The 24,391-nt window shown below is 43.4% G+C and overlaps 1 protein-coding gene across 5 annotated transcripts in view; it reads left to right on the forward strand.

Annotated features, from left to right (window-relative positions):
- Positions 1-24,391, forward strand: part of fam222aa (family with sequence similarity 222 member Aa) — a 75,710-nt gene that overhangs the window by 15,626 nt on the left and 35,693 nt on the right. Inside the window, exon 1 of one of the 5 annotated variants that reach the window (XM_035735482.2) lies at positions 15,906-16,975. The exons of 2 other annotated variants lie outside the window; for them this stretch is intronic. In XM_035735482.2, the coding sequence (XP_035591375.1) occupies positions 16,927-16,975 (49 nt within the window). In that variant the 5' untranslated portion in view covers positions 15,906-16,926. Of the gene's footprint in view, positions 1-15,905; positions 16,976-24,391 lie in introns of those variants that run through there. 2 more of the 5 variants (XM_035735480.2, XM_035735481.2) reach the window with 2 other exon arrangements.

Here is a 24,391-nt window from a genome sequence, read left to right on the forward strand (position 1 = left end):
ACAAGCCTAAGATCCCCATGTGCAATGCCAAGCGTCGGCTGGAGTCGTGTAAAGCTTACCACCATTGGACTCTGTAGCAGTGGAAATGTGTTCTCTGGAGTGATGAATCACATTTCACCATCTGGCAGTCCGTCGGACAAATCTGGATTTGGCGGATGCCATGAGAATGCTACCTGCCCCAATGCATAGTGCCAATAATGTTCTGGGGCTGTTTTTCATAGTTTGGGCTAGGCCCCTTAGTTCCAGTGAAGGGAAATCTTAACACTACAGCATACAATGACATTTTAGATGATTCTGTGCTTCCAAATTTGTGGCAACTGTTTCAGCATGACAATGCCACTGTGCACAAAGCGAGGTCCATGCAGAAATTGTTTGTTGAGATTGGTGTGGAAGAACTTGACTGGCCTGCACAGAGCCCTGACCTCAACCCCATCAAACACCTTTGGGATGAATTGGAAAGCCGACTGAGCCAAGCCTAATCGCCCAACATCAGTGCTCGACCTCACTAATGCTCACTAATGAATGGAAGCAAATTCCTGCAGCAATTTTCCAACATCTAGTGGAAAGCCTTCCCAGAAGAGTGGAGGCTGTTATAGCCGCAAACGGGGACCAACTCCATATCAATGCCCTGATTTTGGAATGAGATGTTAGACGTGCAGGTGTCCACAATTAAAACCAATTCGAAACGGTGTAAAAATTATAATGGACCTACATACAGCTATACCTACATACAGCTCCTTGGCCGTGTCCCGCCTGTTAAAAATTTTAATGAAAGCTAGACAGCATCGAAAAAGTAAAAAACTATGGATAGGGGGTGTTATTTTGTACTAATTTTGAGTGCGATGAAATACAACACACTTTCAGTGCGATCCTCCGGACCTTGTTGGAGACCGAATGCGCCCCCCCCCCCTCCCGGCAAAATTAGTTTAACACTCCTGTTCTACGGTGATGTGGTCGTGCTGTTAATGTAACAGAATAACTTTACGTCCGTCCCCTCGCCCATACCCGGGCGCGAACCAGGGACCTTCTGCACAGTCATCACATCCACACAGTCACCCACGGGTCAACAGCATCAATGTAACAGTATAATTTTTACCCAGGGATCGCTCAGTCACCCACGAAAGTTACCCATCACTCCACAAAAGCCGCGGCCCTTGCAGAGCAAGGGGAACTACTACTTCAAGGTCTCAGAGCAAGTGACGTAACCGATTGAAACGCTAACTAAGCTAGCCGTTTCACATCCGTTACACTAATTGTACCAGGGGATTAAGAGGAAGGTGTTTGGTGATTTAAGCGTCATCGTGGCTTGACTGGGGTGCGAATCCGGAATCTCAACATTCCATATGGCTCTGTAGTGGTAAAACCTCTCCTCTCCTCCCCTGGCCCCCATTCAGCCACTCCCCACCCAGCCCCCCGATGACAAGGAAATGGTCTGTTCATGACTTATGGTTTTATCATTCAAATGTTCTCCATTGATGCCCCAACACTGTGATTGGCAGCTGAAGCTGAAAGACCAATGGAGCCGGGCGTCGACAGCCAGTTGGTAACCGTGACAATGGTGTCTCTCTCTGCTTTGTTTTCAAACTTTTCCTGTTGTCACGGAAACCCCTCCACCACCTGAACAAAAATCTGAATTAAAATACAATATACATTTTTCCACAAAAAATACACAAAAGTAGTGCACTGGGCCTTTACTAGTCCTGTCTTAGTCGATGATATAGCGACGGGAAGCCAGACAGCATTTGGCCTCCCTTGACAAAAAGTATAAAATTATAGCCAATCAGCGTTGAGCAAAACTGAGTGAGCTCAACTGTGAAGGGAAGCCAGTTTGGATTTGGTTTCACTCCTATCACAGAGAAATACGTCATCGATAGAAACAACTTTAATTGTTGCATCTCCTTATGTTGTTGTCCTCCGTTTGCTAGCTAGCTAGCTAAAAACGTCCTATTCCTAAATTAGCTGGGAAGATGGAAGTTCAATATGTAGCTAGATGTAGAAGGCTAATGTTAACTAGCTAACGCTGCCCATGAAAGGAAGTTAGTCTAACAAGTATTTTGGCCAGGTAGCCTAGGACAACAAAAAATAAACGCCTGTACTGTATGACAGAGTCATAGCCCGAAAATGTTGGAAACATTTACTTTCTTGACCATGCTGTAGGTCATGTAACTGTTTGTCACATGCAATATGCTTTGTGGACTTCACAGGACAGAGTTTGCGCTCCGGTTTTGTGATGAAACAAATGTCTGGTTGAATTTATTCTGCCACTGTGTCTGTCTTCTTATTGTCTTTGCCTTAAGCATATATCACTGTTGCAAGGCATATGAACTAACAAGTTATAGAGCAAACAATTCAATTATCACAACACTGGTGATTTTACCCATGTACCGCAACTGGGCCTGAGTGCAGTCAGAAGCATCCTGATACCCCAATGCGTCAACAATTTAGGACACCCTCCACCTCTCCTGTAGGTGTGTCAGTACCAGGGTTTCCATTTGAAGGCAATATCTTGTTTTTGGCCGTTTTCTTTGTTTTTCTAACAGCAGAAAAATAGAATTGCCGCCAATTGTCCGGGAGAAGAGAAAATCCTATTGCGAAATCCAAAATCCCATTTCGAAATAATGCTTTTTAGTTTATTAGTTGATGGAAATACCAGTTGATTGAAATATATTTGACTGGTCATGCATATCGGTATATAGGTTAATTTAGTGGAATTAAAATGGTCCGTGTGTACAGTATATTCGTTATGTATCTTATTTATCACACGCGTAAAGCATACAGATACAACGTCTTTGAGCGTAAAATGCTGTCAGACAGCGCTAGCGCCGCTTGCTACAGCATCTCAAACAGAAAATATAGATAGCATAGATGGCCAACGGAAACCAGGCTTCATCAGCACGTCACACAACCCTTTGCAATGAACCGGAGGCAGTATACAATTTGAAAACATACTCAATTGTTCGAAACCTGAACGTTTTACGACATAATATGAGGAATGTCTTACCTTGCTTCAAAGCAGCCCAGACAAAATCAGACCATATCCGCGGAGGCAATTATTTTATATAAACTTTCTTTCATTGTCCAGTAGCCAAAGGCACAATCCTTGTCACATAAGCAACCCATGCTAGTTTTTGCATATTAGATCTCCCCTCTTTCAATATTTGTTACGGATATGTTCATCTCTTGTCACGTGAAGCCGCTCTCGTGTGTGGTGCGCTTTTGATGGTGTTATCCCGCTAATTGCTTTATGTAACGAACCTTCAAGCATAGCCCACTTGTGCACATTAGCTGTATGAATTTGGGATCTATCGTCCCACAACTGTCCCAGAGTCTGTTTGGAACAGGCTATTTCTTTCTCAGCAAACTGACCAATAGAATAGGTCAACGTTTCTATTATGGGGATAGTCGATTAATATAGACTAGTGATTTGGTTGTTCGTTTACTTATGGGGATAGTCGATTAATATAGACTAGTGATTTGGTTGTTCGTTTACTCGTCTTGTTGGCTGAGAAAAAGTAAATATCGACAGTTATTGTAACATCTTCAAAGTGCACGTCGGAATTCAGCAAGAAGGACCACATCGTTGCATCCTTGACTTACATGTTCTGTTAATATGCAGGACCATAATCTAACAGGGATTTCTGTCATTCTGGGCCTCGTGGGTGAACGCCCTAATCAGTTCACTCACTTAATGCATTGGGTCCAGTAAATTGATCAAATGCCCGGTAAATTAATAATGCTGCTGGTCAAATGTATGGCACAACACTTTCATAACAGAAACCCTGGTCTGTACTCAGATCTGGAAGATGGCAGTCTGAATATTCTAAGCATATATGGAATTATTTATCTGTTTTGTTATGGGAGAATGGAACTTCATACATTCTGTAGTAGCAGTATGTTTCAATATTGCTACAGTATATTCAGAAATTCATGCTGTAGGGACCTCTCACTGAGAGATGCAACATTAACAAGGCCAATAAGTCACTGTGCATAACAGAACAGCAACCTTGTAGAACAGCCCATTTCTCCTAACCTACATTCATCTCTGTGGAGGATCATAGCCGGTCCAATGTTGTCTACATCACAATTCTTTTTTTTATTCTCAGAAGAAAGCTGTCTGACTTGTGGTTGCTAAGGGTTATTTTGTTTTGTGTGGGTTACTATTTCATGTAATTGTTATTAATTTTCCTAACAGTGAGTCCAGATTACTACCCCTTTCAAGGAAAAGCCTTCTTGACACTTTAATTTGTCATGAAAGCCTCTGTGTGCACTGCTACTAAATCCCACTTCATTTAAGAATGGATGACGTGGAAATATACACATAAATAACAGAAATATACAGCAGCTAGAGTTGCTGTTCTATGAGATATGGTGGGTCTTGTATGAAGATACTAGACGCTATCAGGGTACTTGTGTCCTTGTCTCCCATGCCCTCCCCTCCAGGCCAGTTTGGTCGGGTGCTCCCTGGTTGTGGTCTCATTAGAAACCTGATCAGACAGGCCTAGCTCAGCTCCAAACGGCCTGGCTGGGCTGACTAAGACACCCAGGTCTGGGTCAGGCCAACCCCATCTCCCTCCCTCTTTGGCTCTCTCCCGCGCTCCCGCGCTCCCTAAACCAGACCCCCACACCCCAGTCCTGGTCAATGGGGTTGGATTGGCTTTCCCCCTCTGGTCAACCACTACTGTCATGCTCTGTGGTCTCTCTCCCTCTGTCTGCGTGCGGAGCTATTCATAGTCTTCTATTCTAAACAACACTGTCAATCAATACATTAATAATGAGACACGTATAGAGTTCAGAACAATATAACCCATGACGTAAAGCACTAGTGAACTATTCCATTCTTGCAGAATTCTAATGGGGTACATGTATATGTGGTGTAAATGTTCACTTGATCTGCAGAAATATCGCTGTTAGACTAACAGAATGTTGAGTCTTTTTCATTGTTGATACAATGCTGTCACATGATCAGGCTTAGTAATGAGTTTGCTTTGTACTAACCCCCTGGAAAGTCTTGCTGTCTTGATTTTTTTCATGACTTCCAGTGCAGTTAATGCAAACCTGGCTCTTTGTGGATATCTAATTAAGTGTGTGTCTGTGTGTCTGTGTATCTGTGTGTGAGAAGGAGTGAAGGTTTAGCTTTGTGAGACTGTATGTGTCAATGTTCCTCCTGACCTGGCAGATGTGTGTTAGCGCACAGTGAGGGGACCTCTTTTTGTGTTCCTGTTTGCACTAGATAAGAATCAACACAAACACTGCTGTCCCAGATTCAGCCTCTCTTCAGTCTACCAATGTCTGCAATCCAGCGCAAGTAGCGCTGTGATCATGTGATCACACAGCCACTAGTTGTCCCTCCACCACAAAATCTTGAATTTCTTTCACTTTCAAAGGGGTTGCGATGCATAGCCCAACAGTAGTGTGTGTAGAGGCATCCTCCACCTCTCCTGACCTCCCCTCCCCATTGAGACACCTCTCCTGACCTCCCCTCTCCATTGAGACAGCACTCTTGACCTGCCGCCCCATTGTTTCCACTGGGGATGGATGGGGAGCCAAGGCGCCTCTGCCAGGGTGATCCGCCACTCAATAGCCACCCCATCTGTCGGCTGCATGCCTGGGCGTTGCAAGCGGGGATTTGACACCGTCTGTGCGAGATCTGAAAGGCGCCCATCTCGGGGGGCTCTCTGTCTCTGAATAGGGGTTTAACACTACTGCGTTGGGGTGTTGTCACCCCCCCGTCCCGTCGCAGGCCCCGACCAACGCAGCCGGCTGGGAGTGTGCGTTCGTGTGTGCGTGGAGGATGAGAGGCCTTCATTGTGTCTGTTCACAGGCCCCCCGAGCGACAGGGTCACCTTGTTCCTGAAACAAACGCTGCCCTCAGTGGGATTGTTGGCAGTGTGTGTGTGTGTGTGTGTGTGTGTGTGTGTGTGTGTGTGTGTGTGTGTGTGTCTAGCATCTATCCCTTTCACATCACAGCCTATTCAGCTCAGTCTGTCTAGATCAAGCTTTCAAAGGATGTCTGAAATGTGTGGGGGAAACACTCCAAACTGCTTTGCAGGTTAAACTAGACTTGGTTAGCATTAAGGCTAACAAAACTGCTGATGTCACCTGCTCTGTCTTTTCACTGCTCATTTACGAGGATTCATTGAAATGTATATTTGGTTAGTCTCTTTAGTGGGACATGAGCAGCCTTCGGCTGGGTTGTGGGAGGAAGAGAGGGGCTGTATCAGAAAGAACAGAAGACAGCCGGGGCAGGAAAGGAGGTCACCTGGTAGCTACTTAGCAGGTGCTCACCAATCCCCACAGTCACCAACCACTTTGCGGCTCCTCCAGGCAATTTCAGTCAGTTCAAACTGGGGTTAAACACCACCAACAGCACCCTCTCCACACCTGTGTGTGTGTGTGTGTGTGTGTGTGTGTGTGTGTGTGTGTGTGTGTGTGTGTGTGTGTGTGTGTGTGTGTGTGTGTGTGTGTGTGTGTGTGTGTGTGTGTGTGTGTGTGTGTGTGTGTGTGTGTGTGTGTGTGTGTGTGTGTGTGTGTGTGTGTGAGATCCTTCAAACCAAAAGCGCCCTTTGGAAATCTGGGCATGTCACTGTTCTCCAAATTAGTGCCGTGGCAGCTCCACTGCATATCTGAACCGGAGGAATATATTTCACACCAGCGTATGCATTATTAACTGTGCGGCGGGTCCAGTGCTAAGCATTGTGGCGATAGACTGGTTATTCACAGCTCTATTGGGAACGAACGTGTCGCCAGGAGAAACCGCTGCCGCGCTCCACCCTATCAGATCGTTTGTCATGAGTGATAGACAATTTTCAACGGGAGCCTTTTTCAATTTATTCACCACTCTGCTGTCACTGCAGTTTTCTACCCCCATCCTCTCTCTCGCTCTCCCTTTCTCTTTACCCATCTCATATAGAAATGGGTAAACTCATTTTTACTAGAGTTTGTGTATGTGTCGTTTGTGTACAGACCATGCTCTGTAGGCTTGGTCTGGATAATTCCGGACCTTTAGTCCTGTACTGGATTTTTCTAGCTCGCATTCGGGGCCCTGATACCAATTATGCAAACTATTAAAAATTTAAGGAGGACAGTCTTTTTATAATTTAATCCTAAAGTAATAGATTTGATAAAAAATGCATGAGAGGAGCTTTATAGATGAAACTAGAATGAGTGTATCAGAGACTCCAGTGAAGGATGCAGAGGGACTGGGCAGGAGGGATGGGTGCAATCTCCTCATTATTCAAATGAAATGTGATTAGCAGAGAGTAATAGTCTCTCAGAGGCAGGGCTCACTGGCCAGTCTATTCAGACCAAACACCCATTGAGGTCATGTTCAGCAGACAAGAAATGGAAGAAAACGCTCCGAAACTGGGTGAAATGGGGAAGTTCTATCTGAACTTGTCCAATAACAAATGCTTCTTGTCATTTACCTTAGGCCCACATTTTGAAACATTTTGATACAATGTGCTCTAATGAACACAACCCGGGTTTGGGGAGACTCAACAATAGCGTTTGCTTCTGTCTGGTAGGGCTATAAATATAATGATTTCTGAAACCTTTTTCTAGAGGGATGTATTCTACTCCTGTAGCTCCCCGTCTCTCTGGCTCTCGCTCTCTTCCGATTGTTTCGTCTTGTCCCTGCGTAAAGTGCACATAGAGAGGCGTGAAAGCAGGAAGCCTGCACAACTCTAATGGAATGGCTTTTTCTGCTCGGGAGCGACAGAGCTTTTACTGTCTGTTGTGCTGCTCATAATGTATCATTGCTGAGTGGCAGCAATGGCACATTGACACTCCGCAATGATACATTGAGGGCCACGACTTGGAGTCAACATTGAGGCAAACGTTGTGGTTGTATGTCCACTGGGTCAGTCTGAAAACACTCTGACCTGTTTGCTATGAGTTTAAAGTTGTAAAGGCACGAGTACAGTGAAAATGCCTTCCTGGCAACCTCTAAAGCCAACAATGCAACAATCAATGTCAATGTAGTACTAAAAATGACACAAGGTAGAACCAAAAAACGCACGAGAAATAAGAACACGAGAAAGTCAGAAGCTATACACAGGGTCAGCTCTAATACCATACAGTGTGCAGGGATACTGGAGAGATCGAGGTAGATACTCTATGTATAGGAGTAAGGTGACTAGGCATCAGGGTATATGATAAACAGAGTAGCAAGCAGTGTGTGTGTGTGTGTGTGTGTGTGTGTGTGTGTGTGTGTGTGTGTGTGTGTGTGTGTGTGTGTGTGTGTGTGTGTGTGTGTGTGTGTGTGTGTGTGTGTGTGTGTGTGTGTGTGTGTGTGTTCGTAGAGGCAGGGTACAAATGTAAATAAAGGGTCAACTCAGATGGTCTATGTAGCTTGTTAGCTATTTAAGCAGTCTTATGCCTTGGGGTTAGCGGCTTTTCAAGAGCCTGTTGGTCCCTGGATTGGGATGCAGGTCTTGACTGTGTCGTAATTCCCATACCAAACCGCCTCTCAAAGGGATCTCTAGGCTAGTTAAATCAAGGTTAAATAAAATAAAAAATAAAAAAAATAATCCACTTCAATCAGTGTAGATGAAAGGGAGGAGACAGATTAAAGAAAGATTTAAGGATTTTTAAGTCTTGAGACATGGATTGTGTATGTATTGAACTGGGTATGGTTTTACGTGCCAGGCGCACCGGTTTGAATGTGTCAAGAACTGCAACGCTGCTGGGTTTTTCACACTCTACAGTTTCCCGTGTGTATCAAGAATGGTCCACCACCCTAAGGACGTTCAGTCAACTTGACTCGACTGTGGGAAGCATTTGGAGTCAACATGGGCCAGCATCCCTGTGGAACGCTTTCGACACCTTCTAAAGTCCATGCCCTAATGAATTGAGGCTGTTCTGAGGGCAAAGGTGGTTGCAACTCAATATTCGGAAGTTGTTCTTAATGTTTTGTACACTCATTGTATATAAATATGTATATATATATTCGAGAAATTGGGTTGAAACCACCAACGAAAATTGAAAGCCAGCGAAGCTTATGGATTTTAAGTTGTGCCTCAGGTGTAAATTCCTTGTTTTTCTATGGTTGCCTGTTTGTGGAATCAATCCAATCGGGCTAAATCGATCATCTCCGTGGAAAGGTCAGGAGAAGAGGCAGCCGTGTTTGAAGTGCTTATCCCCGGGAAAGTGAGCCAGAATTGTGACACCTCCATATGAGTAGGCCAGGCGGATTAGAGGCGGACAGGGTGGCCCACGGGGGCGATTTAGGCAGATCCAGCTCTAAATAACCCACATATATCACCACAGAGGGAGAGAGAGCGAGAGAGAGAGAGAGAAAAAAGTTTAAGCTGCCTATGCTCTAATCCCCATTTTCAACAGAAAAGCATATTAGCTAGTAGATTTGGAGAGAAAAAATAGGACATTTAGAAAAAGCTGAGGGGGTCAACACTTGTGTAGGATGGGGGCGGTGCACTTCCTTCCTGTGTGTTTTGATTTCATATTGTTTGAAGTCACGGGTCGCTCGGCATCATCCTCTGCAGTCTTTATCTAATGTGGAGTGGGTGGTGGTTTTGAGCAGGAGGCAGTAGCATCTGTGCAGAGTTGAAACAGGGCTCTCTCTAGCTAATCCTCTACCCAGGGATCACTCAGTGGGGTGAAGACAATTACTAGGCTGCTTTCTCATGCTAATGGATTCTCCAACTAGATCTTCAACAAAAAAAAGGGAGAAAAAAGGAGGAGAGGGAGGGAGGCGTGGTGGTGCAGGAACAACGACCGACCTAGCTAAAATGGGTTTTTAGATTACTGTTTAATTATGGATAGGGTCCCAGTTGTAATGGCTAAGGTCAGGAATAAGGAGTGAGAATTGGTTTTGTTTCGGAGAGCGAAAGGAGATAGGTTGTTATTGGGATTTTGTTGCGCGTGTATGTGACGTCAAGGACTTCAGTGTTCAGAGAGGTCACGCGGTACAGATGCTGGCACTCACCCTTCCTTCATATTCGCCCTGCAGCAAGGTGTCAGACTCTGGAGTGGTTTAAGATTGAATTAATATGCCGGAATTTATAGAATTCACTCCCTTGCCATTTCTCCTGGGAGAGGAAAAGAGTATAATGGTCTCCATCTTCACTAATTTCTTGGTCTTGGCAACACTACCTGTCTCCAGTGAAGGACACAGCTGTAACTCACAGGGATGCAACCTGGAGCAGCAGCCACTGATCTGCTGGAGAGGCGGCCACAGGAAGATGGATGTCTCAGGGGCCTTTTGTGATGTGCCGGGAACACGGACTAGCTTGAACTTCACGAGCGACGTTAATGAAGGGGACGACTCTCTCTCTCTCTCTCTCTCTCTTTCTCTCTCTCTCTCTCTCTCTCTCTCTCTTTCTCTCTCTTTCTTTCTCTCTGTGCACCAAACTTCTCCAAATTCTTGAGAAGGAAAAGAGACTAATAATCTGTCAGCCCGTGTTGTTATCTCTAAATGTCTGGTCACATTCGCTGATAAAAAGGCTCTTTATCAGACTCCCTTTGTCATGGAAAGTGGTCACCATTTTAAAATTGTTATGACCCAGGCAGTTTTTCACTCTCATCACTGAACTACAAATGAACTAAGACCTTGCAGGTACAGTTGAAGTCAAAAGATTACATACACTTATGTTGGAGTCATTAAAACTCATTTTTTCATACACTCCACACATTTCTTGTTAACAAACTATAGTTTTGGCAAGTCGGTTAGGACATCTACTTTGTGCATGACAAGTAATATTTCCAACAATTGTTTATGAACAGATTATGTCACTTATAATTCACTGTATCACAATTCCAGTGGGTCAGAAGTTTACATACACTAAGTTGACTGAGCCTTTAAACATCGTGGAAAATTCCAGAAAATTATATTATGGCTTTAGAAGCTTCTGATAGGCTAATTGACATCATTTGAGTCAATTGGAGGTGTACCTGTGGATGTATTTCAAGGCCTACCTTCAAACTCAGTGCCTTTTTGCTTGACATCATGGGAAATTCAGAAGAAATCAGCCAACACCTCAGAAATAGAATTGTAGACCTCCACAAGTCTGGTTCATCCTTGGGAGCAACTTCCAAACGCCTAAAGGTATCACGTTCATCTCTACAAACAATAGTACTCAAGTATAAACACCATGGGACCACGCAGCCGTCATACCGCTCAGGATTATTATTATATTATAGGAAGGAGACTCATTCTGTCTCCTAGAGATGAAAGTACTTTGGTGGGAAAAGTGCAAATCAATCCCAGAACAACAGCAAAGGACTTTGTGAAGATGCTGGAGGAAACAGGCACACAAGTATCTACATCCTGAAAGGCCACTCAGCAAGGAAGAAGCCACTGCTCCTAAACTGCCAGAAAAACGCCAGACTACGGTTTGCAACTGCACATGTGGACAAAGATCGTACTTTTTCGAGAAATGTCCTCTGGTCTGATGAAACAAAAATAGAACAGTTTGGCCATAATGACCATTATTATGTTTGGGGGAAAAGGGGGAGGCTTGCAAGCCGAAGAACACCATCCCAACCATGAAGCACGGTGGTGGCAGCATCATGTTATGGGGGTGCTTTGCTGCAGGAGGGACTGGTGCATTTCACAAAATGGATGGCTTCATGAGGATGGAAAATTGTGGATATATTGAAGCAACATCTCAAGACATCAGTCAGGAAGTTAAAGCTTGGTCGCAAATGAATCTTCCAAATGGACAATGACCCAAAGCATACTTCCAAAGTTATGGCAGAATGGCTTAAGGACAACAAAGTCAAGGTATTTGAGTGGTCATCACAAAGCCCTGACCTCAATCCTATAGAACATTTGTGGGAAGAACTGAAAAAGTGTGTGTGAGCAAAGGAGGCCTTACAAACCTGACTCAGTTACACCAGCTCTGTCAGGAGGAATGGGCCAATAGTCACCCAACTTATTGTGGGAAGCTTGTGGAAGGCTACCTGAAACGTTTGACCCACGTTTAAATTGTTTCAGGCAATGCTACCAAATACTAATTGAGTGTATGTAAACTTTTGACCCACTGGGAATGTGATGGAAGAAATAAAAGCTGAAATAAATCATTCTCCCTACTATTATTCTGAAATGTCACATTCATAAAATAAAGTGATGATACTAACTGACCTAAGCCAGGGAATTTTTATTAGGATTTGTGAAAAATGGAGTTGAAATGTATTTGGCTGAGGTGTATGTAAACTTCCGACTTCAACTGTATATAGGCAGGAGGAAAAGGTCATATTAGCACACACTCCGTGCAAAAGGACCCGTAGTCCAGAAGGGATGGCTTTTTGTATGTACAAGGGCTGTGTTAATGGGAGAGTATCCTCATGGGGAAACATCGCACCTTTTTCTCCCTCTTTGTTTTAGACGACAGCTGCTCTCACTCTACATTTGCGGTTCATCTTTCCACACACTCGTTCTCTCCGATTTGTCTTAGAGCTCAGTGTTGTGTGAGCCTGAGAGAGACAAGTCTACCTGTCATATGGGTCTCTATCAAATGTTACCTTGTTCCATGGTAACAGCTTGGTGGTGTCTCTACTCAGCATTACAGAGTAGAGGGAGGACTGTTTTTGAGAGTCTCAGTATTTCCTGTGTTTGAGGGGGTGCACAATCCACTTGTCAATTAAATCTCGCTGGATTGATTGCTTTCATTTTACTCTGGCGACTCTTTCCCGCTCTTGCTTGTACCATTTGTTTCTCTCCGTTAATGTAACGACCGCGGAAACGTTTGTAATGACCTGTCAAACACACTCCGGTAATGGCTGCAATGGGCTCAGCTGAATACATTGGCTTTCCGTTGCATCTATAAGAGCACTGAAGCTTGGTCGGGGATTTAACAATAGCGTCTTGACACCTACATCACAATAAAGAGAATAAATAACTTTGTTTTGACGTGTATTGATTTTTGAAGAAAAAAAAAGAGTTCATACAGTTGAAATGTTTACAAATTAGATGTGCTGAAATGAAAGCAACTTCCTGAAAATTAACACTGGGATAATAGTGTGATATTATGTCCGATCTCACAAACAATGTAAAGTATGTTTAGATAGGTGTCATCTAGAACCAAGCGCTTTTAGTTTAAAATCACTGGGTGTCCTTCTCTTGACACACTTGTTGAGTTATGCAAGAGAACGTGACCACAACAGTAGTGAATAATTCATGAAGCAGTAGCCTAGACAGAGCACGTTTTTGGTCGTTGCAGCGCTGTTCCGCCCTTTTTATATTCATTTATTAATGTACGCAAATACACGGTATGCGGTATACGGTATATGCAGAAGAGGCACTCTCATTTTTGTTATTTTATCAGAAAGTATTAAAAAAAACTTGTATACTAAGAACATGTATATATGAGTCCATTATAAGAAAGGAAAAAGTGACATTTTACAATAAATGTAATACCTTAATTCCCACAAATACCTGAACCGAGTATCTTCATCCATTGTCCAACAGTTACAATTATTCCATTTCTTTTTTTTAACGGTCCATTTTTTTCCCCGATAACTGTTGCTCGTCTCAGGTCTAAAAACAGGACTCGGTGTGAGGAAAACACCTGCTAGGTTTCTAACTGTGTTTTGCTGTGTGGACAAATCCAACAGCACAAAAGTAAAGGAATCTGTCACCCCTCAGTTTGATTGAATGCAATCAGTGTCAATATATGAAGAGGCCCTCATAACCCTGCACCACCATTTGATCTGTGACCCCCCACCAATCAGACCCTGGGGGTCACCTAAATACCAGCACGGAGTGGTTTTTTGTTCAGAACTAAACATGAAGGAAACAAGGAAATAAATCATGTTTCCTTTTAATTATATCCCATCGATTTATTGATCACCACACATATTTTCAGACATGCATCTTTTCAGGCGGAAGTCTTTTGTGTGCGAACGTGCATGTGACGTGTGTGTGCGTGTGTGTGTGTGTGTGTGGGTGTCTGTGTGCGAGAAGGCTTTGCCATTTCTGTCTCTCTTTTTGTCTGTTTGGTTTCTACATAAACTGACGTTGGCTTCTCTTTGATCTGTCGGAGCCAAGCTGAGAAACGATGGCACCAACAAACAATGAACAAAACGTCTGAAGATGACGCTCTGTGTTTGAATATTCAGGAGGGTGGGGGTGTATTAGAATAGACCGTGTTGTTGTGTTAATCGATGAATAGATCTGACACACACACATCCTGGGATATGACACTTCTCAGTGGGTTTTTTTGGACCAGGGTTTGGAGACCTTTTAGAGACGAGGCATTGAGAAGGGTAGATGGGGGAGATTCCGTTCCATGACTACTTGCATATAGGCATCATTTTAAAGTAAGCTTTTAACAGTAATTAAGTCCTACTTGAGTGGTTGTCTTAACGTGTGCTCAGTTGGTCAGAGGTGTCGGTGATGGAGCAATCGAAGTGGCACACTGACATGTCAAGAGCTGGAAGCATCATGGGGGGCGTCACAGGGAAGTCATATCTTTGCAGTGGACCACTGAGACTAAGTGCTACTTGCTCCTGTGTTTCCTCTGTCGTCTCTGACAGACTATACTTGTATTTTTGTTTCTTACAGGCCAACAGCAGCACCAATACACACTACATGACAAAAAGCATGTGGACACCTGCTCATCAAACATCTCATTCCAAAATCATGGGAATTAATATGGTGTTGGTCCTCCCCTTTGCTGCTATAACAGCCTCTGCTCTTCTTGGAAGGCTTTCCACTAGATGCTGAAACATTGCTGGAGGGACTTGCCTCTCCATTCAGCCACAAGAGCATTAGTGAGGTCGGGCACTGAGGTTGGGCGTTTAGGCCTGGCTCGCAGTCGGCGTTCCAATTCATCCCAAAGGTGTTCAATGGGGTTGAGACCAGGACTCTGTGCAGGCCAGTCAAGTTTTTCCACACCGATCTCGACGAACAATTTCTGTATGGACCTTGCTTTGTGCATGGTGGCATTGTCATGCTGAAACAGGAAAGGGCCTTCCCCAAAGTTGGAAGCACAGAATTATCTAGAATGTCATTGTATGCTGTAGTGTTAAGATTTCCCTTCACTGGAACTAAGGGGCCTAGCCCAAACCATTATTGGCACTATGCATTGGGGCAGGTAGCGTTCTCATGGTATCCGCCAAACCCAGATTTGTCCACCAGAATGCCAGATGGTGAAGCGGGATTCCTCCCTCCAGAGAGGGCGACACCACTGCTCCAGAGTCAAATGGTGGCATACTTAACATGGTGATCTTAGGCTTATGTGCGGCTCCTCGGCCATGGAAACCCATTTCACCACGAACAGTTCTTGTGCTGAAGTTGCTTCCAGAAGCAGTTTGGAACTCAGTAGTGAGTATTACAACCGAGGACGGTCCCGTTCTGTGAGCTTGTGTGGACTATCACTTCGCGGCTTAGCCGTTGTTGCTCCTAGACATTTCCACGTCACAATAACAGCACTTACAGTTGACTGGGGCAGCTCTAGCAGGGCAGAAATGTTACGAACCGACTTGTTGGAAAGGTGGCATCCTATGACCGTGTCACGTTGAATGTCACTGAGCTCCTCAGTAAGGCCATTCTACGGCCCAATGTTTTGTCTATGGAGATTGCATGGCTGTGTGCTCAATTTTATACACCTGTCAGCAACATGTGTGGCTGAAATAGCAAAATCCACTCATTTTAAGAGGTATGTATGTATGTATGTATGTATGTATGTATGTATGTATGTATGTATGTATGTATGTATGTATGTATGTATGTATGTATGTATGTATGTATGTAGTTCTTCTAATTGTATGCATTTTTCATATGTGAACTGTAGTAAAGGGGTTGTTGCTTGGTCAGAGTGTCACGGTTGTCTCGTTTGGGTGGCCTTTTATTAGGCATTAATGATAGAACAAGCCCTGCACAGAGACACCGCAGTCAGCCCAGAAGTCAATTAGTACTCATTGCTATGACACGGTTGACATTAGTGTATGCAAGCGTGTGGTGATACGAGATGGCAGTCTACTCACTGCTTTTGGGCTGACAGCAGACCATGACTGAAAGACTGATGCAGACTGGAATATGGAACCAAAAGGATACTGCTTTATTTTATTTGACAACCCAGATTTAGCTCGTACTTACCTAGGCCCGGTTTCCCAAAAGCAAAGTTAATCCATGGATCCTTTTTTTAGGAGCATCGTTAAATCTCCAAGCTGTGTCCCAAAACCATTGTTATTGACGTTGCACTTTAAAACGCTTGTAATCTAACGCCTGCCTCAGACCACTCGTAGAACAGCTAAATGCGTCGTTAATGCTTTTTTTTGCCCTTCCGCAACACTTTATACACAGACGTTCTCCCCTGAACTTAGGATCGTATGGTTTATCCGTCTCTTGACCGCGGATAACCTCAGAACAAAGTTGACTACGAATAGAACGTCTTTCAACGTCTTTGCAATTGATAAACAGGCGACGTATAAAAATAGTCTTCAAATGAAAACTGAGATGACTGCATTAAACATATAAATTCAGTAGCTATAGGCCTATTTCAATCATATTGAAATGCATTTCATGTTCAATAAATGTAGTTCTATTTTGCTACGGTCTATAATTTGTCTCAGTATATTTCATGATATGTAGCCTAACGTGAGCAATGATGTGCCAAATCGGTGATTTAGTGCATTTTTATAGGGTAAGCCACATCAATATGTGCAGCCATAGGTGATAATATCTCTCTAGGAGCTGATCCGTCTTCAGTATTGTGAAACAATTATAATATTAAAGTAAGATTTGAATTGAGAAAGCTGATCCGAGAGCAGCATGGCCTTTCTTTCGATCCTATCAGTATCGACGCATGCTCCAACGACGCACTTGGTTCTCTCTGAGTGTTTTGGGAAACGCGCGTTACGCCTTTCGGCCGCTGTGGGAAAGATGCATCATTAAAACACCCGTAAGCCTAAGTTCCATCACTATTGGGAAACTGGGCCCTGGTATTTAGGCAACCAAACTAGACAATGGCTCCTTTCTGGTCGGCGTGCCTACCCTCGAAGAGGGTAAGACTTTGTAAGTATTGTCATTCTGTATTACGAATGACCGTGATTACTAACAGTGAAGTGAATGGATCCTGCTGCACTGGCCATTCTCCATACGTGTTATATAAATAATGTGTCACCTACCAAATAGTTCCTGTAGGCTTTAGCACACAATGGCCTTTTGTAGGGCCAGTTTTGTTTTGCTGGTGTATTGGGTTGTTGAGTATAGACTGTGTCTAGGGGCCTGTATTGTTCAAGGGAATCGGTGTCTCTTGTTAGTGGAGCTGTGAGGGTTGGTTAACAATGCCTTATTTAATGTCCCAGCTTGCGTGCCTGTCAGCAAATGTCCTCTCAGGATTTGCATGTGTGTGTGTTGTTTATACTTGTGTGTGTGCTGGTGCAGTGTGTGTCTGCGATCTATGGGAGCCTCTCCCTTTGTGTTTGTGTGTCCAAATTGGGGTCTGTAGCTCTTCTGTTGTGTGCTCTATCCACCGTAGACTAGTGTGTATGCGTGGATGTGTGCATGCGTGTATAATGCTTTGCGTGGAGGAAAGTTAAAGGGCAGGGGAGTTTACTGCCAGCCATTCCTAATGGTAATGGGGCCTTTCATTCTCCTGCTATTCATGAGGGGGAGCTGGGGGATCAGCGGGGTAGAGGCAGTGCCTTGTTAAAGAAAAAAGAAAGGGATTTGAGTGTGTCGATTGGATTAACTTGTTTGGGTTTATTAACAGGGGAGACACAGCATCTTGTTAAAAGCGCTGCATGGGGCGTCCCACAGTGAGCCGGTGGGTCACTATTCAATTAGGCCCAAGCCCCGCCCTTGTTCACCAAGCACGCCCGCCACCAGGCTCCCAGACCTGACCTGCTCTGGTGGAAGGGGGAGGGGCATCACCAGGGCTGCACGCACAAACAGACAGACAGACAGACGGTCGCAAACACACATGCACACTACTCTTTTACAATGGCTTCCACTTTTGGAGCGTACAAGGCCCTTTCTTGAGGTTGCTCTCCCAACCTGGTTGGATGCTTGTCTAGGCAGACAGACCCCTGAATGCAGGGGGACGCGCCTCCTATAATCTGAGGGTTCATCCTCATTGATGAGAATGAATATCTATTCTCGAGAGACATAACTGTAATGAATATTTCTCGGGGCTCCAACGCTACCTCTGTAGGTCGTGCACGACACCTGCCCAACAGTTGGGCAGTGTAAACAGAATTGTCTCGTTGAGCCCAACATTAATACAGTAAAAATACTAACAGCAGAGCATTGTTTTTGAAACAGATGAAATGTATAGACATTTTTATTATATTTTAGACTTGAGTTTTCACCTGAAATTGCAGAAAGAGCGTGAGCCACCACCCATGCAAGAAGCTGATCAACTCACCAAGGGAATTATCAGCATTTTCAATCGGCATTTTGCGTTTACCTCATATAATGACTTCATGGCATTGATAAAACTACGCCTGGTTTGTTCTAAGATAGCTTTAATACGGCGGAGCTGTACTTTTACATATTCGTATGAGAGGGGTAAACGTTTGTTTAATATACTAACATTGCTAATAATAATAATAATAATAATAGCATAGCTACCTAGGTGTGTTTATTGTCATGCAAGCCACATTTATATGCAAGCGACATTTAGCCAGTGCGTGTAAGAATGACAAAATAAACATTTTAATTATCTGCACACTCTTGTGAATGGTTGAAGAGTGTAGCTAATATGGTTTGGTTGCATTATTCAACAGTAGTTCATGTTGGAAAAGTTGATTGCGTTGTTGAATAGTTTGCGACAAACTGGTAGCTACTGTGATACTGATATTTACGGTAAATTTAGAGCTCCAGAGCAATAATGTCACGTTGCCAGACAACGAAAGGCATAGGTAAGGGAGTGCATTCAATTTCGTTTATACAATTTGCTTTTTTTCCCCCCTAGAAACATTATACTGCACATTACTATATTATTATTTAGCTCTTTTGTTAGCAGTAAGATACAGTTTATAGTTTATGCCCAGTACGGTAGGAAAAGGTTTGTTTGGAAATGTATGTTCATAGTGTAACGACCCTGGGTTTATAAGCGCGGAAATCGACCCTGCCGCATGAGTATGCTTTTGCGGAACAGTCGATAGCGCGCCGGACCTCGGGCTCGAAGGTCGAGGGTTCAAAACCTGCTCCCTGCTGTTTCATTACAATATATTCCTTCCCACACATGCATACGGTTATTTACCCGTCTCTAAGCATACTCAAGGATGAAACTTTGTTTCGGTGCACAGAATCATCATAACACCACGAGATAGAAACGGTTTATTTCGGCCTGTTAATGCTTTTCTTTGTTCATACTTCCCGAATTGTTGGAGTTCCATGTGTCTGTCATTTGGGTTGTGCGCTAGGATTGCGCGCACCACTATATGCTACTAGGTTAACCGTTCATGATGTTTAACGTGTGCCCAATTGAACCATTTACTGCAGTGGGCTAAATCAGGGTCACAGAGTGATTCTTGGTAGAGTTAAACTAATCTACTTCGAAACAAAAGTATACACCTCACACGCATGGCTATGGGCTTAAAAGAAAAGAAGACACCTGTACCATGCCAGATATAGAGTTTACATTTATTCAATTTTGAGTGTGCATCCCAATATTACACTTTACATACATTACAGAAGATATAGCAAAACTGTTTGACATAAACACCAGAATTTGTCATTAATGATTCAGTGTACATGGAAGTGCTCATTGTCTGTTTCGGACACAATATATTTCATGCTTGTGCTTCTAGCTCCGACAGTGCAGTAATATCTAACAAATTACATAACATATACACAAAACACACAAATCTAAGTAGGAATTAATTAAGACTATATACATATGGATGAGCGATGTCAGAGCGGACCGGACTAAGATAAAGTAGAATAGAATACAGTATATACATATGACATGAGTAATGCAAGATATGTAAGCATTATTAAGTGAATGAGATACTGTAGAATAGTATAGAAAACAGTATATACATATGAGATGAGTAATGTAGGGTATGTAAACATTATATAAAGTGGCATTGTTTAAAGTGGCTAGTGATACATTTATTACATAAATTTTTCCATTATTAAAGTGGCTAGACTCGAGTCAGTATGTTTGCCCCCGCTAATGCGTTGGGCAGATCGCACCCGTCTCTGGAGAGCCTTGCCTTTACAGGCAGTGCAGTTGCCGTACCAGGTAGTGATACAGCTCGACAGGATGCTTTCAATTGTGCATTTGTAAAAGTTTGTGAGGGTTTTAGGTGACAAGCCACATTTCTTTAGCCTCCTGAGGTTGAAGAGGCTCTGTTTTACCTTCTTCACCACACTGTCTGTGTGGGTGGTCCATTTTAGTTTGTCAGTGATGTGTACATCAAGGAACTTGAAACCTTCTCCACTGCACCCCCACCACTCTCCCAGAACCCTCACCTCCTTATAGGCTGTTCTCGTCATCGTTGGTAATCAAGCCTACTAATACAGCTAATACATCGGTATTAGCCAGATGTTGGTGTCATGTTGCCATACATGTTGGTATTTTCCTTGGGTATACAGTATATGGGCTTGTTTTGGAGAGAAATTCAGTTCTGCTTTAGACTTTAAGTGGGGAGTCTGTTTGAGCCAGGTACACTCCGAACCTGTAATAGCTATTGCGGTTTGTAATTTTGTTTGAGATGTAAGTCTATTGTCTACTCGTATGTGTTGTGAATATCTTTGCCAGCTATCACTATTGAACACTGTGGATAAATATGGACACCTTTGCACCAGACCTTCAGTCACACTTTATTTGGATAGTCCATCTTGTAGATGATGGTCATACGATCTGTTCATAAGCATCTGACGATCTGTTGATAAGCAACTGCTTGATAAGGGTACGGTTAAGGTAAGGTTTCGAGTAAGGGTTAGAGTTAGGGCTAGGATTAGGGTAAGGCTTAAGTTTAGGGTTAGGGTAAGGATTAGAGCTAGAGTTAGTTTATAGTTCATTGAAATGTTGCTGACAGTCTGTAGAACGTGCACAGATGGACTATTCAAAAAGCCTCCTGAATATCTACCCTTAAGACCACATCTCCATGTTGCCTAGTTCACATTTGGTGGCAGCGGTGGGATATGAAGCCACGCCTCCGAGGAGACTGGAGCCTCAAAAAAGAGCCACAGGAGTAAAGTGACAGCTTTATCAATCCAGCGAGATTTGAGTGACAAGTGGATTTTGCACCACTCAAACACAGGAAATAGATGGCTGAAAAATACATCCTCAGGTGGGCGGGGCATGCACGGTGCTAACTTAATTGTTACCAGAAATTATTTGATATTGAGATGAAAACGGCTGCAATGGACCTTTAATAAATGGGCTGAGAGGACACAGAGAGAGGCTTTTAGACTGTGAATGGCCAGTAATGAGCTCAAAGTGCCTGTGTGTTTGGGCCAGGCCTGCCTCGCTGTGTGTGTGTGTGTGTGTGTGAGAGAGAGGGGAAATGGCACTGCACACACTAGTAGGCTTTTCAGGGGCACCTGGCATGTGCGTGCATGCACATACTGCAATCAATAGGTCTTCTTTGACTATGCATACAGCACATGAACGCCAGGGCTTTTTGTCCATCAAAAAGGGGCTTAGATGGTGGGCGTGTCATGGGGCATGGCAATCAGCGAGGTCGGCCCATCGGAGCGGATGAATTCTAGAGAACATTTTAGAGTGGCATGGAGGTCTAAGGCACTGCATCCCAGTGCTAAGGCGCCACTATAGCCTGGGGTTCGATCCCAAGCTGTGTCACAGCCGGCAGTGACCGGGAGCTCTATGGGTCGGCGCACAATTGTCCCAGTGCCGCCCGGGTTAAGGGAGTGTTTGTCCGGGGGGCTCATCGTGCTCTAGTGACTCCTCGTGGCAGGTCGGGCGCCTGCAAGCTGTCATCAAGGCAAAGGGTGGCTACTTTGAAGAATCTCAAATACAAAATACATTTTGATTTGGTTACTACATGATTCCATATGTGTTATTTCATAGTTTTGATGTCTTTACTATTCTCCAATGTAGAAAATAGTAAAAAATTAAGAAAAACCCTTGAATGAGAAGGTGTGTCCAAACTTTTGACTGGTACTGTTTCTAAAAAAGATTTAGAGGCTTTATTTATCTTGGCGGTGAAGCTACATTTTTTGCAGTTTAAAGATAATTTCCTGAAATTCTACGCATTTTGACACGTAGCTGACAGAAAGTGTTGCAGTTTTAAAGCTAATTTGCTGAAATTCTATGCATTTTGCCATGGGCTAAAGCTATGTTATTTTTCTTAAACATAATACCTAAATCAATGCTGCTAAATTAAGTGTTTTTGGAGTTTTCAATTCTCCCTGACTGTTTAGCTTTTCTTTTGGTGATTGTAAATTCTCAAAGATTATGTTATAAAACAAATATGTAGGTCCATTATATTTTTTATGTACTTTATATCTGAGTTTTAGTCGTTTAAGTTTACACTGAAAGTGTTTTTTCATCCTGAAAATGTATAAACTAAAAAACATATCCTGTGTATATATATATATACACAGGACATAGAATGACCAGGTGAACCCAGGTGAAAGCTCTGATCCATATTGTTGTAACTTTTAATTTTATTTATTTAACCTGTATTTAACTAGTCAAGTCAGTTAAGAACAAAATTCTTATTTACAATCACTGCCTACCCCGGTCAAACCCTAACCCGGACGACACTGGGCAAATTGTGCACCTGTCTATGGCACTCCCAATCATGACCAGTTTTTAAATCCAATTCTAATCATTGTAGATGAAGGGGAGGAGACAGGTTAGAGAATACTTTTTAAGCCTTGAGACAATTGAAACATGGATTGTGTGTGTGCCATTCAGAGGGTTAATTGGCAAGACAAAATATTGAAGTCCCTTTTAAATGGGGTATGGAAATAGATAATATGCACACAGACACATGCTTTAAACATTATAGACTTACTTATAGTTTGAGGTTCTGATCTACTGTTTTTACATTGTGTTTAGTCTACAACGAATGAGGCGATAGAGTTTATACAGACAATAACTTACATTCTGTGAGGCATTTGGGTTTTTATGGTCATAGAGCTGGAGATGTATAGCCTACGGGGAGATTGATTAGTGCCGTCACTGGCCCTGATGCAGGGTTGGCACTCCCCCTCCCCACCCATTTGCCTGTTCACACACACACACACACACACACACACACACACACACACACACACACACACACACACACACACACACACACACACACACACACACACACACACACACACACACACACACACACACACACACACACACACACACACACACACACACACACACACACACACACACACACACACACACACACACACACACACACACACACACACACACACACACACACACACACACACACACACACACACACACACACACACACACACACACACACACACACACACACACACACACACACACACACACACACACACACACACACACACACACACACACACACACACACACACACACACACACACACACACACACACACACACACACACACACACACACACACACACACACACACACACACACACACACACACACACACACACACACACACACACACACACACACACACACACACACACACACACACACACACACACACACACACACACACACACACACACACACACACACACACACACACACACACACACACACACACACACACACACACACACACACACACACACACACACACACACACACACACACATATCACACACACACAGGTCCCCCAGGCCTTTGCTGACAGTTTCCGAGAGCGGTCGCATGTTAAGTTGCTACAGACAGACTGCTGTTTCTCAACATTACCATTTTTTTGCTGTCCAGAGATAATGCTATCAATCACCATGGCACAGCAGTGTATGTGTGTGTATGTACTGTACAGTGCCTTCAGAAAGTATTCATACCCCTTGACTTATTCCACATTTTGTTGTTTTACAGCCTGAATTCAAAATCGAATAAAAATAATAATAATTCTCACCCGTCCACACACAATACACATAATGACAAAGGGAAGACTTGTTTTTGGAAATTCTAGCAAATGTATTGAAAATGAAATGCAGAAATATGTAATTTACGTAAGTTTTCACACCCCTGAGTCAATACACTTTATAATCAACTTTGGCAGCGATTACAGCTGTCTTTCTGGATAAGTCTCTAAGAGCTTCCCACACCTGGATTGTGCAACATTTGCCCATTTATTATTTTGAAAATTCTTCAAGCTCTGTCAAAATGGTTGTTGATCATTGCTAGACAACCATTTTCAGGTCTTACCAAAGATTTTGAAGTAGATTTTAGTCAAAACCGTAACTTGGCCACTCCGGAACATTCACTGTCTTCTTGGTAAGCATCTCCAGTGTAGATTTGGCCTTGTGTTTTATGTTATT

Source organism: Oncorhynchus keta, chromosome 25, assembly GCF_023373465.1.
Source record: "Oncorhynchus keta strain PuntledgeMale-10-30-2019 chromosome 25, Oket_V2, whole genome shotgun sequence".
Lineage (NCBI taxonomy): Eukaryota > Metazoa > Chordata > Actinopteri > Salmoniformes > Salmonidae > Oncorhynchus > Oncorhynchus keta.